Source organism: Podarcis bocagei (assembly GCF_964188305.1).
Source record: "Podarcis bocagei genome assembly, chromosome: 5".
Classification (NCBI taxonomy): domain Eukaryota; kingdom Metazoa; phylum Chordata; class Lepidosauria; order Squamata; family Lacertidae; genus Podarcis; species Podarcis bocagei.
The window spans coordinates 32,190,484-32,207,721 of record NC_138129.1 but is presented as its reverse complement, the minus strand read 5'-3'; the positions used below and the strand labels follow the sequence as shown (position 1 = coordinate 32,207,721).

Genomic DNA, 17,238 nt, shown 5'->3' with positions numbered 1-17,238 from the left:
TAAGTGCAGCAGCCTCTCCACTTACACTGGAATGCTGTTCTTCTTCAGCTACAAAACGCTTTTTCATTGTCGCAGTACCTTTTATCCCAGCTCCGCAAAGCCTGGGATTGAGCCAAATGGAAGCTTTTAAACAAAGGACTGAACCTGCTGCCAAGTGCCCCAGGCTCCAGAAAATGGCAGTTTCTGGAAATGAAGCCTGCCACAAGTGACGGATGACAATCTCCACCCAAGCATCCATCGCTAACTGCTCTGTAATTAAGAGGATATGCTTGTGCAGTTGTTTAAAAGTAAATGTAGCTACCACCTGGACCTGATGGGGTCCAACAGAATGTATTCTCAGCATGATACGTGCATTGGAATGAGGTAGTAGATATCCTGCCCTACTAAATACTACTGTCCTCCCTGTTTCGATCCCGAGGGGCAATACTGCTTTGCTCAGTATTGTTGATTAGAGCTTTGGGCATTTGAAAATTTCCAGCTGCCATTATTGTGGGTGCTACGTGTTGGCAATGCCCAGTTCCATATGCCAATATCTGAGTCTGCAGTAGGATTTAAATTAGCAACTTGAGGAATGCAAGCTGAGGATTTAACCTGTATGCCGCAACTCAGCTAGTTCGAAAAGAGAGAACTGCAGGGAACATGTCCTTAGAAGCTTATTTATGCAAATAGGCCAAAACAAGGCAGGCGTTACTGCCTGATCATTGTAAAGGCTGCAGGTTTTGGGTTGCAGCCAACTAAGTTCTACTCAGAGTAGACTCGTTGCAATCAATGGACCTAGGTTACTCATACTCCTTAATTTCAGTGGGTCTACTTATGGACGCAACCCATTTCTTTATAAAGGGCCAGCAGTTCTGGTCCAAACAGCTCCTTTCCATGCCTTCTGCCCCTCAGTATTTATATCACCATAGCTTTGAGAAGAGGCTTTGATACTCTCGAATGAGCGGGGCAGTCCTAACCATTGATCCATACTGCTGGCAGGGATTAGAAATTGACAACACCGGCAGGGGAACGTGGCCACCATGGAGGCCCTTTCTGTGCCCAGGGAAATGATGGAAGAGTATATGCTGCCATTGGTGTTCTTGCCAGCAGTAGCTGGAATAAAGCTCCCCAATGGGGGTGTTTCAATGATAGGGTGGAAGCAGAGCAATGGCTCTTCTGGATCCAAAGCCAGTCCAGTTCCTGGTAAGGGACCTGATTTGGGCACATGTTGCGAGTTGGTGCAGCCAACATAGTTGGGAAAACTGCGCTCCATTTTTTCCTCCTGGCTAGCAGGAGCCAGTCAGGCTGCAAATGCCACGGAGAATCCCTTGCTCCATGCCCCCCCCCCCACTCAGGGTTCCTGTCTTGGTGTTGGGAATGATAACATCTTGTTCCACAGCTTGTAGTTTTTTTTAACACATGGTTCTTCAAAGTATTTGACCATATGTTTTGACTATATGAAGCCACATGGTACTGAGACAGACCATCAGTGATCCATCTGGCCTAGTATGGTCTCCTCTGACTGCGAATGGCTCTCTGGGGTCTCAGGCAGAGGGTCTTTCCCCCATCACCTGCTACTTGAACCCTTTTAACTGGAGGTGTCAAGGTTTGATCTTTGACCTTCTGTATGCAAACTATTAGTCATTCCAGAGCTTCTGAATGAGGACTAGGAGCAAAGCCTAGACCCCTGGAGGCAGAAAAACATCCCAGGTGCCCAAATGTTTAAGTGTAGCTCTTGAAATGGGTTTTCTTAGTCTCAGGCCAACACCCTGCCAATTATGTAATATAGAGCTACCTTATACTGAGCTAAAAGGTGACAAGGGGCACCCCTTTGCTCCCTCAGCAGGCTGTCTGGGGAGGGACAGATTGCTCTTGCCAGAGGTCTGCAGCAACCTTATGAAATTGGGTTGAGAGCCATATGGAGACAGGTCAAGGGACACATGCTCCCCCACTATAGTGCATGATGTCCAGTTTTATCAGGGATGGGGAACCTACAGCTTTCCAGATGTTGCTTGTCTGTAGCTCCCATCACTGCTGCCAGTTGGCTATGTGGGCTGGGACTGATGGGAGTCCCAGCAACATCTGGAGGACTACAGGTTCCCCACCCCTGAGTTCCACGCATGCTGTGTTCATCGAGTGTGATGCCTGGGGGCTGATTTCCTTAATTGGAAACATAGAAAAGTTACAAAAAGCAACATTATAATATGTAACAAAAGACATTTAAGTGTGAAAATACATTGAAATGTTAAAACCATGTTCACACTTTAATTTTTTTTTAAAAATAACAATGAAGAGAACACGTTCACATTCCAGATGTTAATTACACCGCCATTTGTATTTATAAATTAGATAGCCATAATTTAAAATACTTTAGTTTATGGTTGCCATCAATTTTGATTTTAATTAATTCTTATGATGTTTTTATAATGTTGCACTATTTTAGTGTTGTTAGCCGCCCTGAGCCCGGCTTCGGCTGGGGAGGGCGGGATATAAATAAAATTTATTATTTTTATTATTATTATTATTATTATTATTATTATTATTATTATTATTATTATTATTATTATTATAGTGATATACAAGCAGATTTAATCTCAACTGCATTATCACATCATAATGAGGATATTAGGGATGTTAGAACTTTTGATAGCCATAGCTATCGATTCATGAGCTGATACATGTTGTAGGAGTATATGTCGCATTTCCAGAGAAGAAGGTTGTGTTTTCAAAATGTAGTGTTTATTTAGCCCATGGGTAGGCAAACTAAGGCCTGGGGGCCAGATCCAGCCCAATTGCCTTCTAAATCCAGCCCGCGGATGGTTCGGGAATCAGCATGTTTTTACATGAGTAGAATGTGTCCTTTTATTTAAAATGCATCTCTGGGTTATTTGTGGGGCATAGGAATTTGTGTCCCCCCCAGTATAGTCCAGCCCCCCACAAGGTCTGAGGGACAGTGGACTAACCCCTTGCGGAAAACATTTGCTGACCCCTGATTTAGCCATTCACCCTTTACAGTCATACCTCGGGTTACAGATGCTTCAAGTTGCGCATTTTCGGGTTGCACACCACGCTGAACCCGGAAGGACTGGAACGCGTTACTTCCGGGTTTCAGTGCTCACGCATGTGCAGAAGCGCTAAATTGCGATTTACGCAGACGCAACGCTGCGGGTTGCGAACGCTGCAGGTTGCGAACGTGCCTCCCGCACGGATCACATTCGCAACCCGAGCGTCCACTGTAGTTTCTTCCAAAGAGGTCATTGCATGGACTGGCCCTCTTCTGAGCTAGATGTAGTGTGATAGTTGCCATATGCTTGTCACGGTGCATTTTTCTCGCTCTGCTCCTTCCCTGAACCCTGTAACAGCTGCCTCCTGGTTGCCTTACCATTTGCTATGATCAAGTGTTTTCCTTGCAGGAGCAGGAAATAACTGGAACTCCCCCCCCCCCAACCTTGATGGTGTTGCTGGAGCCTCTGGCTAAGCTGATTCCATGCTAGTAGCTGTACTACCATTTGCCTCTTTCCTAGATCAGTTTTCAGTTCCCATAGTCAGGATGCAACTGGGGATTTGTTTAAATAAGTACAAAATGTGGGACACAGGGTGACTTTTCTAGCATCAGCTGTGCACTGTAGGTCACTGCATGCTTTTTTCCGTAATCCATTGTAGCATTCTGCCTCTCCAACCTGCCCTGTCCATCACGATTGCCCTGGTAATGCCTTCGGTTTCTGTCCTTTGCCCTTCACATCTTTGTGGTGTAAAACCCATGCCAGTTTCCTGTCTAGCAGGGAGAAAGCCCTGTCTGCACATGTCAACCGAAGTTCCCCCTCCTGACACTTACATATAAAGGTAATGGCCTTCTCTAACCTTTGCAGTTTCTTTACCATCACGCAAAAGAAACAAAGGAGGTTCTCTGTACAGTGAGGTAGTGCCAGTATTAAGTGTGTATAGAGGTGTATGCAATTTTAACTGTAAGCTTGCTGTGGAAAGACTCTCATTTCTTTTTGGAGACATGTAACATTTTCAATACGCACCCCCCCCCAAAAAAAAAACCCCACTCGGATTGAGCTCAGCAGAGACTTGTTCTTTGCACAGTACTGATTGGCTAGCCCTTGTGTCAGTCTCAAAAATGCAGTAAAAAAACAGTATAAGTGTAAGAAACCTCTGAAAGGGGGGAGGGGAGTTGAAATATGATGTGGAATAATTCAAATTTATGTTTTGTGTTTATTGTAAAATGAAAATATAAAGAAAAAATATTTTTTTAAAAAAGAGGAGGCAATCAACATTCATTGGAAGCTATGTGTTTATAATGGGTGAAGGCTGTGTGGGTGTGTGGAAAGCAGAATTCAATCTGCAGCTGGAAAACCCACTTATGTTTGCAGGTTTGGCAGCATACAGTCTAAAGTTTTATATAGGCTTAGTGGTGCTTCCTAGAGATTCCATACAGGGTACCCCTGTTTTATTTGGGATCACACACTGCGGAGGGTCTTGAAATTAGATATTGATGTTTTGCCATCTGGTCTTTCGGTTGCTTCCCCCGCCCCCTGCAAAAGTTCATTTTTTGTAAAGTTAATTTCCTCCTTCCCAGTGAAGAACCTCTCTTCTTTCCTTGGGCTGTGATAAAGGACTACCTATGACCCTAATTATCAGATAAAGCCATATTGTGAGAGCTTTACTGCAGAAGAGGTCAAGCCCAGAGGGTCCCTGGGGACCAGAATTCATTGCTTGGGATTTGCTGGAAAATGTTTGTGAACATAAGGTCATCAGGACTGTGGAACTACTTCCTGTGTCTACAGATGCTTTAAGAGATATGCCCCATATTAAGAGTAATTCAGTGTTCCATGACTCTTCCATGGAACAGACAGTAAAGCTCTACCATGCCCCATTTTTGACATTTTCGTTTGAAAGTCTGAATCCTGAGTCTCAAATAGTTTAGATTCAGTATTATTCAGTCTGCTCAACAGATTCACATAAATTGTGGTCTTTCCCATTTCACAGTTTTGGCATTTGACTTACCCTTTCCCTCCTGAATGCTCTTCCTGGCCATACTTTGGTCGCACAATCTGAGTCTGACATGTCTAAGTGCCAGTGGCAAAGCCTATTTGATGCTTCTGCACCCATGATAGAGAATTACGTGTGTTTTTTATATCCTCACATTACAGTAGGAGGTATGGTTGGTGTACTACTGTAATTGCTAGACTACCCATTGCACCATTAATATTCACGTTAGTGAACTTGTTTGTAACTTTAATATTTGATGCATGCTCTTCAGTTCAATACATATATTTTTTAAAAACTATCCTGGTTCAATGGGGAAAGCTCTGAGAGCATAATGTAGCACCACCAACTTGTTCCCCCTTCTATGCCTGTGGATTCACAGAGAATTATTAGGTGGTGACCTTGGTGCATCTAAATGTGTCTAGATTCCCTTTAATTCCCATTTTGCACAGTTTCTGAAACTTGCTGATGTGCATCTAAAACCTGCCAGCCATCGCAGCGAACAAACTCAGAAGTGACTGGCATCTCAGTCTTGTATGTGACAGTTATTCCCTTTTCTGTATCCAGAGAAGCTGGCATTCAAAGAACCATTGGGCATAAGATCATGGACATAAGGGCATAGAACTTTTGTGAAAGTTCTGATTTTGGGGGGCTGTGCAGCAAAGCATACACCATAATGCTGCTGAATAACAAGAGGTGCATCGTTTACTACAAGGAAGAGGGATTCAAGAGGATTTGGTTTTCTCCATACTTCTGGTTCTTGTGCAAAGATGGCAAGATGTATATATTCAATGTAGGCACAACTCTTGTGCTCCCTCATGAAGAGTTGCACAAATCCTTTTTATATTCTCCGATGACATCACTTTTGCTTCCTTTTTCAGTGCATGCTTCTAATGTGCAAAGCCATGCTGTGTTCCCAAGATGGCTGCATTCTTCATTAAGAATAAAGTCTTGGGCCACATAAGAGGAGGGAGGGACCTGCAAAATGTGTCTCTTGCTAATATTTCATATCTTGAACATAATTATGCTGGTACAACTTGAATTAAAGGATTAAAAATGAAATCTGTGCAAAATGCTTACCTACAATTTTACGCTGCAAGCCGTAGCTCCTACTTAGGCAATTTTGAATGTTAGCATGCATTTTGGAATAAAATCTGTTTCTTTCTAAATAGATCAGGAAAGCTAAATGCCAGTGAGGATTTTGGAAGAGGGACAGTCAGGTGGGATATATATCCCTGATCAAAATAGAATCTAAAGCCCAATGTCAGTACTGCTGGTAATATTAACTTGTGCATCAGATCTGAGGACCAAACCTCATATTACTTTTTGCTGTGTTTATAGGTAGCCAAAGATGTCTCTGTGAGGCTCCATAATGAACTGGAGACAGTGGAGAAAAAACGGATTAAGCTGGAGGATGAGAATGAGGACTTGCGCCAACGGCTCATTGAGAGTGAGTTGGCTAAACAGGTGCTGCAGAATGAGATGGATAAGCTACGGGAGGTAAGTACTATCCTAAGGGATTGCATTTCTATCTTCTCTTTTCTCCCAAGGAGCTTTGATCAGTGTTCCAGCTTCACAGCAAGCCCACGAGTTAGCTTAGGCTGAGGAGGAGTGACTTGCTCAAGGCATATAGAATCTACAACATTACATCTTCCCAGGTCTCCTGCTTACCTCTTTGCTACTAGTAAGTTGTGTTCTAAACATGTGTTGGGAAGTGGATGAAACATGCAAAAGACATGAACTTGGATGACCATCAAGTTGCTTGCTTGTTAAGGCTCCCTAAGGCTGTTTCTCCAAATTTACACACATCTACTGGCGCAGTACAAAGATTTGTATCTTTGGCTTTCCCCCCTTTTCTTTTATTTCTCTCCTTAATACACTTTCAATGGGCCATTTCATGTTGAGCACATTACAGTAATCTAATGTGAGTGTGACCAAGGCATGTGTAGCTGATCTCCAGGAAAGGGCTGGGGCACTAGCCAAAGATGTACAAAGTTGCTGCAGTGGCTATCTGTGAGTGCCTAGGACAGGGGTATTTTGTGTTTCTTCCAGTCTTAGAGTCACATTTTCTCACAGACCATCTTCCGGGGCCACATACCAGTGATGAAAAGAGGCAAAGGTGAGTGGAGCAACATAGGTGATGCTTACCCCTGGGTTTACATTCCAGCTAAGCAGAAGCAGCCAGAGGTTTCTCTACACACACACACACACACACACACACACACTGCATTCTGCTTCCAGACTAGCAAAAGGCACTTAGTGCTGTTCAAGAGGCACATTCTACCCACTAAAGGGGTATGTGGAGCAGAGCCTGGGCAGAGTGGCCTGGGTTGGTGGTGTGTGGTCTGGAGGGCCTGTGATAGCCCTGGGGGCCTAGTAGAGAGCCTGAGGGGCTAAATGTCCTATGGGCAAAATGCCAGATGAAGGAGCACCCTCAAACTCTGATCCTGACTCTTTAAGCAGAGTGCAACTCCATCCAGAATGGGCTGTACACCTAATCCTGAACTAGTCTTCCTATTAAACAACAGCACTTCCATCTTGTCCGGATAACACATTTGCTCACATCCAGCCTGCAACTACGCTCAAACAATATTTCAGAACTTCTACCACCTCCCTTGTATCTGATGAAAAAGTGAGATGCTGATGGCACCCAACCCCAAATCCACAGACAATCTCTGCTGGTGTTTTAATGTGGATATCAAACAGCAACAGAAGCAAAAGGAAGCCTCAAAGGAACACCATAGGCTAGTAGCCATGTAGCAAAGAGTCAGTTCTCCAGCATCAACTTCTGGGAACTGTCCTCCAGATAAGAGTGGTACCAGGGCAAAACCATTTCCCCTAATTGCATCCTAGCCAGATGATTGAAGCTGAGGTTCTTTAGGAAGGGAGGGCTTCTCTTGGACTCTACATTATGAATCATTGGAATTGAATGGAAGCTGTAATTTCAATTCTGGGAAATCAAATGCAAGCAGAAAAAGAGAACTACCGTATTTTTCGTCCTATAGGGCGCACCGGCCCATAGGATGCACCTCGGGGGGTTTTTTTTGGGGGGGGGAATGAATAAAAAAATGTATTTCCCCCCCTGCCGCGGCTGCTGCCCCAAGCCTTGCGCACACCTGCCGGAAGCACGGGGCACCCTCCGGAGGGCTCCGCGTGCTTCGGGCTGCAGGCTGCTGCCCCAAGCCTTGCACGCTCGGCGGGACCTCCTGCCGGGCGCGCAAGGCTTGCGGACACTCGCCGGGGCTGCAGACTGCTGCCCGCAAGCCTTGTGAGCCCGCGGGAACTCCCGCTGGGCTCGCAAGGCTTGCGGATAGCTTCCTGAAGCCTGGAGAGCGAGAGGGGTCGGTGCACACTGATGCCTCTCGCTCTCCAGGCTTCAGCGAAAGCCTGCATTCGCCCCATAGGACGCACACACATTTCCCCTTCATTTTTGGAGGGGAAAAAGTGCGTCCTATGGGGCGAAAAATACGGTACGTATAGTCAACCTTTCCTACAAAGTCAATGAAGAACAGAGCAAAATGGAGTATTGACCTGTGGTTGATGGTGATCAATAGCTTTAGGCTAGCCATTTAAAACACATTGTGGTCTTATCTTTTTCATGTCTGCCCTTTTGGTTCTTGTGTTTGCTGCCAGCAGCTGGAATGTGCCATATCCTTGCTTCCTCCAAGAGAAACTATGTATAGTTTAGGCACTTCTCATATCCATTTGATGACTTGCAGTCAAATGGGGTCATGGAAGTGTAGGTGAATGGATCTCAGACCACTAACAATCTCCTTGGCATCAGGTTCTGTTTCTGGTCTCTCAGCATAACAGTCTTCTGGTACCATTATGCTGTATAGTTCTAATGATGCTGTATTTAGGCACTTCACTGCAGGAAAGTGGCAGTGTAACATAAATAGTTGGGGCTTGCTGAAGTGCTAGGTAGCAAAGCTGACAAAACATGCATGTTCAATAGCTCCCTCCAGGATTATCTTAAGGGAGAGCAACCAGTTCTTGGTGCTCACAAGGTTGCCAAAAATGTGGTGTAGAATGGAACTGTGAGTGAGGTCAGGGAAGTAGGCCAAAAGGAATCTGGTTTCCAGTTGCAGTCACAGCAAGAGTTAAGTGTCTGCAACATGGAATTACTCTAGCTGGAGTCAGGCCAGGCAAACTCCCTTGCTTTACTATCCTGATTCATTCTGCATTAAAAAATACAATGACCAGTTTTTTTAGCCCAAAGTTGACACACCTTGGTATTACCTTTTTTCTATAAAACTAAACCCTTCCGGAGCAGTACTCCGTTGCACTTGCAGTGCTGTTTCTGTGTGAACTTAAATCTTATAGCAAATAAAACTAACACATAGGAAATGCCCAGCCAGCCCTTCTGCATGTTGTAGGCTTTGAACCACTGGATCAAAGAGCATCTTTGAATCGTTGCAATTGGAAAAAACCCAATGGCTAAAATGTTTTGATTTGAAAGACAGTTAAATTGATCTTTTAACTTGCTCCTTGATGATACCTGATGGGTGCTTATTTTTATATGTTTTATTACAGATATTTTGTGTGTGTTTTAAATTCAATTTTCCCTCCCTGATTAATTGTGGGAGGTTATTGGGTTGTTCTTGTTTTTATTTTGATTATGTATTTTGTGATTTTATATTGTGATTTTATCCTGTGAGCTGCCCTAAGATCTGTGGGTATAGGGCAGTATATAAATTTAAATAATAATAATAATAATAATAATAATAATTAATAATAGTTCTTTGCCCTGACTTAGAATTGCTGCTAATGGGCAGTTTGGTTCTACTGCAGTATCTTGCCTTCTCTCAAAGTCTTCAGTTCTCTTTGTAGATACATGGGGGTTTGTCCCTAATCATGTGACTGGCTAACAGACTTGCAACAGGCTCTTATTGACAATTTAATTTCCAATATGCAATTATAAATGTGGGTATACAACAGTATGAAGAAAGGCTGGTGTATACATAGGGAACACACAGCCATTTCCTTGACCACAGCCATGGTGACAGGCTGCTAGAACCCCTTTCCTACACTTTTAATTTTTATTCCTGAAGTTCTGTATCTACTTGCACAGCTGTATGGAGAAATGTTAGTGGGTGCAAGTGGACCTGTAAATCCCTGCAGTAATGCCTAGGACAAATTTCAGAACAGAGCAACTGGCCGCAAGGGCAGCTTAGAAGCCTCAGCCCTCCGTAACAATACTGGATAGGACTTGCAGCTTTTCCCTTTGCTTATTGTTCTCTAGGCAGCCTGTCTGCCCATCCACACAGCAGACAGTACTAATGGGCATGAGATTGGTTTCTGAGCAGTCTGTGTGCATGATCTGAATAGCAAGTGAAAAGAAGTGCAGTAGCTGTCAGTGGGAGATGGGTGATGAAGGCGAGGAGAGGGTTGTCCTGTGGCCAGCATGCCAGACTGGAGTCACATGATGTGTGTACACAGAGACCTGAACAGTTGGTGTTGCATACAGATGACTTGGGTGGTGTGTGTGTACACAAACACACACACAGAGGGAGGGAGAGAGTGTAGTAGCATCTTTGTTGTGAAAGTGAAGGACTGGAACACATTGCAGCCCAGTTTTTCTTTCTGCTGCCATGCCTTCCTCTTCTTCCACCCCTGGAATATATCTTGAGAAATGAGAATAGAACTCATCGGCTTTCTGGATCACATTGGAAAGCTCTTCAGTAGGTTCCCCAAGGCATTGCTATAGCTCCAGAATGGTGTGCGGTCTTGTTTAAAAAGCATCTAATTTCTCAATGTGGGATATAATACTCCTAAGCATTGTGGCTGAAGCAAAGCCAGGAAACTGGAAGAGCAAGGCAAGAGGAGGAAGATCTCAAAATCCAAATTGCTGCTGAACGTCTGATGCCTCCTTAGGATCAGGTGGAGTAAAATGGAGCTTTATTATGCTGCTGGGCTTTCGCAAGAGTGTTGTGTTAAGTTTCATACTTCTTAGTTAGCATCCACAGTTCTAGGAGTATTATATCCCACATTGAGAATTTATATCTTGGAGAGAAGGCTATTGATTCTGTGGCATTCTGGAGCAGAACCATATCTTGCTCCATTAGAATCTGTTTTGTATTCTAGGATGAGTGTTCCATAGTTCACAGACCAGGATGCTGTTAATACTGATTTTCTCCACAGAGCTCCGTTTTTGTAAGGATGTGCTGGTGCTGTGGGTGAATTGCCTTTTTCCCGCCTGCTGTTGGTTAGCACCTCTTAACCATGTATTTACAGTTCTGTGTCTTGTCAACTGCTTCCTTGTGTGCGCATGCTGGGATTGCATCTGGGGGTTGAAAGCAGTTGATTTCTGAAACTGTTCATTCTGAATTACCAGTGTGCGTGCATTATTTATCAATCATGTAATCTGCGAAAATTAATCCAAGCATACTAAAGATTTTAGTTGGGAACAATGTTTTTTAAAATACACTCACATTCCTTTATAAACTTTGGGTTTGTTTGATTCCTGATTGTTTCTGTCATTTTTGCAAGTTCCAAATAATCAAACAATTTTATTTGCCATTCCTCCTTCGTTGGGGTTTTCTCTCCCTTCCAATCTTCGGCGACCAACATTCTCGCTGCTGTTGTTCTTTCCCAAAAAATTTGGTATACTTTCTCCTGGATTTTCTGTAGCTACTATGTTCTGCCACAATATGCAGCTGCCCCAAGATTCTTGTGTCATTGGAAACAAGTTCATTAAGACATAAGCAGCCCCCTCCACATGTGTATTGCATGAAGGGGTCAGTTTGTCATATTTTTATCAACTTGACCAAAGGTTGATCATTTATTTGGGGAGGCTCCCTTTTAAATCTTTGCAAACCTGTTACTTTTTAATGCATTCCTTTTTCAGTGGGCAGGTAAGCCAGCTTCCTTTTTCAAATGCTGGTAGGTGGGGAAGGGAAGCTCCTTCTTCTAGGCTTAGGGACTCAGCATTGAATCGCTTACATTTTTTTAAAGTGCAGGCAGCACAAATATTTGGGTGATGGCAGTCGATGAAATCCAGCTGGCTTCCCTTAGGATATTCACACCTTTCAGCAGCCTATTTATACCATCATCCTTGGCAATGGTTCCAAGTGTACCACCGTTCTAGTCTGCTCTAAGAAGAAACCAGCTAGGTGCAAACTTGGAGCAGTTGCATTTCTTCAATATATGTTTGAGGTGGAGACTCTGGAGAACAATCAGTTTAGGGTCTATTTCCTGCAGTGCAGCTTCAGTTATCCCATCCATTGTCTTTTGCAGTTGCCTGTTAACCTACAGAATGGTGCTCAGGCATGCACATAGTTGTCAATGTTTCCCTTTTTAAAAGGGAAACCCCCTTATTCCGAATAGGATTCCTCGCAAGAAAACGGAAAAGTTGACAGCTATGGGCATGCACAAACTACCTCTGGAAGGCTTCTGAGCAGTGGGAGGGGGCTTGCTCCTAAGGGGATTATGTGCTGATTATTCTCCAGCTGGAGGGAGCATCTCTGATAATTGGATAAGTGTTGGAAAGGCCAATTAATTGTCACGCGCACTGTTTGCACCTGTGGCTTCATTTGTCTTGCAGGGGGGAGGGATTCAGAAAGACTTGTTTATACTGGAGCCTGGAGGGGTCTGAAAGGGAGCTTATGTGTGTGTCTGGTTGCATCAACATGGTAGCAGTCACATTTAATCACATTTGTTAGCTTTTGCTATCGAATGTGCACAAACTGCAGCAAAAAAAGGGGGGGCATTGAAAACAGCAGGGCAGCCAAAGCAGTTATAAAACCAGCCAGATCCAGTCTGGCTTATGTTGGTGGCAGCCAACTCGGCAGCGCAATGCTGGTCATGGGAATTGCTTGTTGTGATGACAGAGTGACTATAACTATTATATTCTCCTGCACTGCTGATGCAGCATGTCCATCGACAGGAAGTTCCCCTGGAAAAATGGGGGGGGGCATTTCCTTTTCTTACACCCCTCAATCATTGTGGAAAACCAGCTATTTGCTCTGCACTTGTACATATTCTGTGATAAAACAAACATTGGACTCCTGACTCATAGTGAGCCATGTCCTGTGCAAAAAAACCCCCAACTTCATTCTGCAATTTGTTTTGCGTTTTGCACATTTCCCTCTTGCTTTCTTTATCTTTAAAAAATTGCATCCTTGCACATGATCACTTGTTTGCATCATTGTGCTTTTTGTAATCATGGTGAAGGTCATTAAAGACACCCACCCCCCGACCACTGGAAATCCTCTGACCCCTTCTTATACAGGCAGTTTACAGAAAAATATGACCACTGCATACCTGTAGCTCTGAGTAGAGACCACCAGAATGGGTTGCCATAGTCTGGGGAGGTTGAAAGTGCTAAAACACTACAAGGAATTCTAGACTGCTGCAGAAGGGACCCCGCAAAGCTGTCTGTCCAGCAAACAGAGCCAACTAGCCTCTATCTCACAGGCATCTTGCTGGGTGTGTGTTCTTGGCCTTGGTGAAATTCATCACTGGCTTGTTCTTTTTTTGGCTTGTGTGGAAGGGTGGGAGCTGGAATGGCTGGCTCACCAACCTCATCAGGGATCATTTACTGCTGTGGTGCAAATGTGTTGGATTTCTACTGGAGATGGGATCAAGCAGCACCGTTTGGGTGCTGCTGTCTCCATATCCCTCCCTTGGACCTCCAGCTTGCTGTCTAGGGTGTGCCAAGCCACTGAGAGAAGCTGTGGCTTTTGAAGAATAGGTTTGTCCTTAATAGGAGTGGCCTGGATCTCTGAGCGTTGGCACAAGCAGCGGCTCACATTTCACAGCTGCATTTCTTGGCTATGGAGCTGTAGCACCAGCTTTTGAATATTTTTGGCTCACTATATGTGGACAGAATGGCGTCCAAGGGGCATCATTCTGACCTGTGTTATGACTTTCATTGATGCGTATCTCCCTGCTTGGTTTACTGAACGCTTTGTGGGAGTATTAGAGGGTGGGAGCGGCAGACCAGCTTTTCATTATAGCGAGCGTTTTAATAGCACTGGCTGCATTCCGTCTCTCCTGCAGAGTGAGGAGGTGCTTGTTAGGAGGCAGAAGAGAGACATAAATTAGGCAAGGAGAAACCTTTTATTGGCAAGTATTTACAAGATTTGGAGCTTCAAAAGTTGGCCCAGCAAAAAGCTATAGTCTTACCTAGTAGTAAAATAAATTTGAGGGCATAAGATGTCTTATAAGGAGAGCTGTGCTGGATCCGGCCAATGACCTATCTAGTCTAGCATCCTGTTCTCACAGTGGTTAACCAGGTGCCTGTGAGAAACCTGCAAGAAGGAACGGAGCAGAGCAGCACTCTTCCCACTTACGATTCCCAGTGACTTGGCATCCAGAGACATAGCTCCAACAGCAGAGTTAGAAGACAGCCATTGTGGCTAGCAGTCATTATAATCCTAATCAAAACCACAGCAAATTTGTGTTTTATTTCAGACTTGCTGGTTGGGGAATGAGGCTTAGTGATGGCAGCGTACCTCTTTCTGCCCAATGAATCCCTGGCTGAGCTGGAATTTAAGCCCAGGTCTCCACACTCCCAAGACAAATGTGGTATCTTCTGTGACCACGTGGGCTTCTTCTTCTCTGACACAAAGGGTGGCAGATAGGCTGATGCACTGAACCCACTTACTTGACTGCAACCCCATTAGGGCTTGTTTTTGAGTAGACCTGGTTAGGATTGTGCTGCCATCTGTTATGAGGATGCCAGGGCTGGGCTGTGGGCACCAGTGTGAGGGCAAGTCAAGTAATAAGCCATAGGCATAGAGCAAGTCAGAAGTCAGGACTGAAGAACAACCGAAGGAATGTGCTATTTCTCTCTGGTTCTTTTCCAAAAAGGCTGCAACCTCTGATTCCAGTGGTTCACTATATGGGGCAGCCACCCCACAGATCCTAGCAGCTCCTGACAAAAGGAGGAGGGAGAGGAAGTTCTGAATCAAGCACAGCCAATTTCTAAAGCCACTTTAAAATTGTACGATCCTTGTTCCTTTGGAATCTGGACATACATGTTATCTTGCTGCATCAGACAAAGGCAGGGTATGAAGGCAAGCAGCTCTGCCGTTGTTTATTCTCAGCATCAGATAATCAGAGGAATTCTGAACATTGAACAACCCAGTGTGCCCCCTGCTACTTGCTTGGCACAGAATAATGATAGCTTTCATCACTGGATGTTACCAATTCCTATACAACATAATGTGAACACAACAGTTGGGTTCCAAATTGATGGATTCATTGTCGTCTCCCCAATTCAGTGTTCTACTGGGAGAGTGAATAGAATCTCTGAATACTTCTATCTCTTGTTTTGTTGGAAGACTTAATCTGGTTTGTTAACTACCTGGCAAATAAGGCATTCCAATGATTACTAGGCTACTGGGGCATTGATTCAACACCCCCCCCCCAAAAAAAGTGGTTTAACGTGCAAATTGAAGGGAGGAGACCCTAGTTTATGGGAAGCATAGTGACTTGGAAATATAAGGCAATAATCAACTGCTTGCATTTTGTCTGAGCCTTGCAAAGGTGGTTTTTCTGTAAAGCTTCAGCCAAGGGGATTAAGATGTAATCTTTTTTTCATTGGACCTTGCACTGTTATTCTTTTCTCCAACTTGAAAGCACATGTCTTGACTATGAATAGCCAGGCTGTGCCCATATGATCAAGAATCTTCAAAGCTTTCTAGCCCTTTATAAAGAAATCTCGACCTTTGATATCTCAGATATGGCACCTTATTCTCTACAGTGCTTTCCTTTCCTTTGTGTTTGTATGTAGGATGTGTTTCTGCTGCTCTCCAAATGTTAGACGACACCACTTAGCTATAGAGATGTGTCGATTCCCATACGAAGTGGCTTCTATTTTCCAATTTTGTCAGGAAAGCTACAGTCATTTGTGTATGCTGCTCTTCTGGCTTTGCGCACAGGAATTGTGCCTGCCCAGATCAAAATGACAGTTTTCAACAAAAGTCACGCATGGATTTCCAAGAGCTTTAATTATCACTCGGGAATATCCCACCCACCCTCATCCGCTGGCTTCTATTAATGCATAGCACACCTGAATACAAGTTGTGACATTTAAAGCATAACAACCAAGGTTGGATTAAGGTGATGGGGAAGACCCAGGTGCAGTTTTCAGAAAGGGTCCCTCCCCATCCCCCAAAGGAGTGCAGGAACTTAAAAAAACCCCAAACCCATGCTGAATTAAAATCATTTGTTAGTTTTAATATACATATTTGTATACCACAACAGACAGAGGTGGCGAGGCAGACAGTGGGTGCAATAGCAGTGAGTAAATGGAGGCAAGATGGCCCCTTGCAGACAGACATAGGCTCTGGTGCAGTTGTTCCACTTCTACCATTATGGTCCAGCCCTGTGGTCCACACCTACTCCAGTTTATGCAGAAAGCGTGCGATGCTTGCCTACTGCAGATGCCAGTCCAAACTTCCTTAAAACTAGATTCAGATTAAATGCTGTTGCGATGTGACTGGTGATTGTTAATAATGAGATATACACTGCATTACCATGCTTTTCTGTCGCATGGCCATTTTCTTCACTGGCCCACCCTCACTGGGCTCCATTGAAAGTGGCAAGCTCAAGAAAAGCCTTCTCAGCTTCACTCATACTTATTTCCTTCACTCCTCCTGCTTGGGTTCTCATGAAATGGTCAAAGTTTAGTGAAACCTTGCCAGTCTTAGGAAATGTCTTGTCAGATTCCTTTTTAAAAGTTAAGTACTACAGTGGTACCTTGGTTTTCGAATGTAATCCGTTCTTGAAGACCGAGTTCTGAAACTTTCGAAAACCGAAAACTCAACAGCCGACAGCTAGGCCCCAGGATCTCACACTCAGCGGAAGCCGCGTGGCATGTTTGACTTCCGAGGTGCGTTCAAAACCGAAATGTTCATCAATGGAGATGTTCAAAAACCGAAGTACCACTGTATTATGCATACTATTGCTTTTGGGCTGAAATACTCTCTCTTTTTTTTTAAGGGTGGGGAAGTGGAATCTCAGACTGTTATGGACTCCAGCCATGTCAGTTTCTACAGAAGTTTGTGGGTGAAGGATAATGCCCTTACTCACGGTGATAGAAAAGGAGGAGGAATATGTTAAGGACTTGTGCCTGTTAATAGCGCTCAGCTCGTTTTCTAGTTTTTTTTAATTCCATTTTTGTGTGTGCTTAAAGATTATTACAAAATTAATATCTGAGACATTACAATATAATACAGCGTCATTAATTTTGTTGCTAAATTATATGTATCATTAAATAAATACGAAACATACAGAATTAAACTCATATATGATTCTGGG

General features: G+C 44.0%; 1 protein-coding gene across 4 annotated transcripts in view; it reads left to right on the top strand.

Annotated features, from left to right (window-relative positions):
* MTCL2 (microtubule crosslinking factor 2) overlaps positions 1 to 17,238 on the top strand; it is an 81,927-nt gene that overhangs the window by 29,645 nt on the left and 35,044 nt on the right. For all 4 annotated transcript variants that reach the window (XM_081195966.1, XM_081195967.1, XM_081195968.1 and 1 more), the window contains exon 3: positions 6,313 to 6,471. In XM_081195966.1, the coding sequence (XP_081052092.1) occupies positions 6,313 to 6,471 (159 nt within the window). The remainder of the gene's footprint in view (positions 1 to 6,312; positions 6,472 to 17,238) is intronic.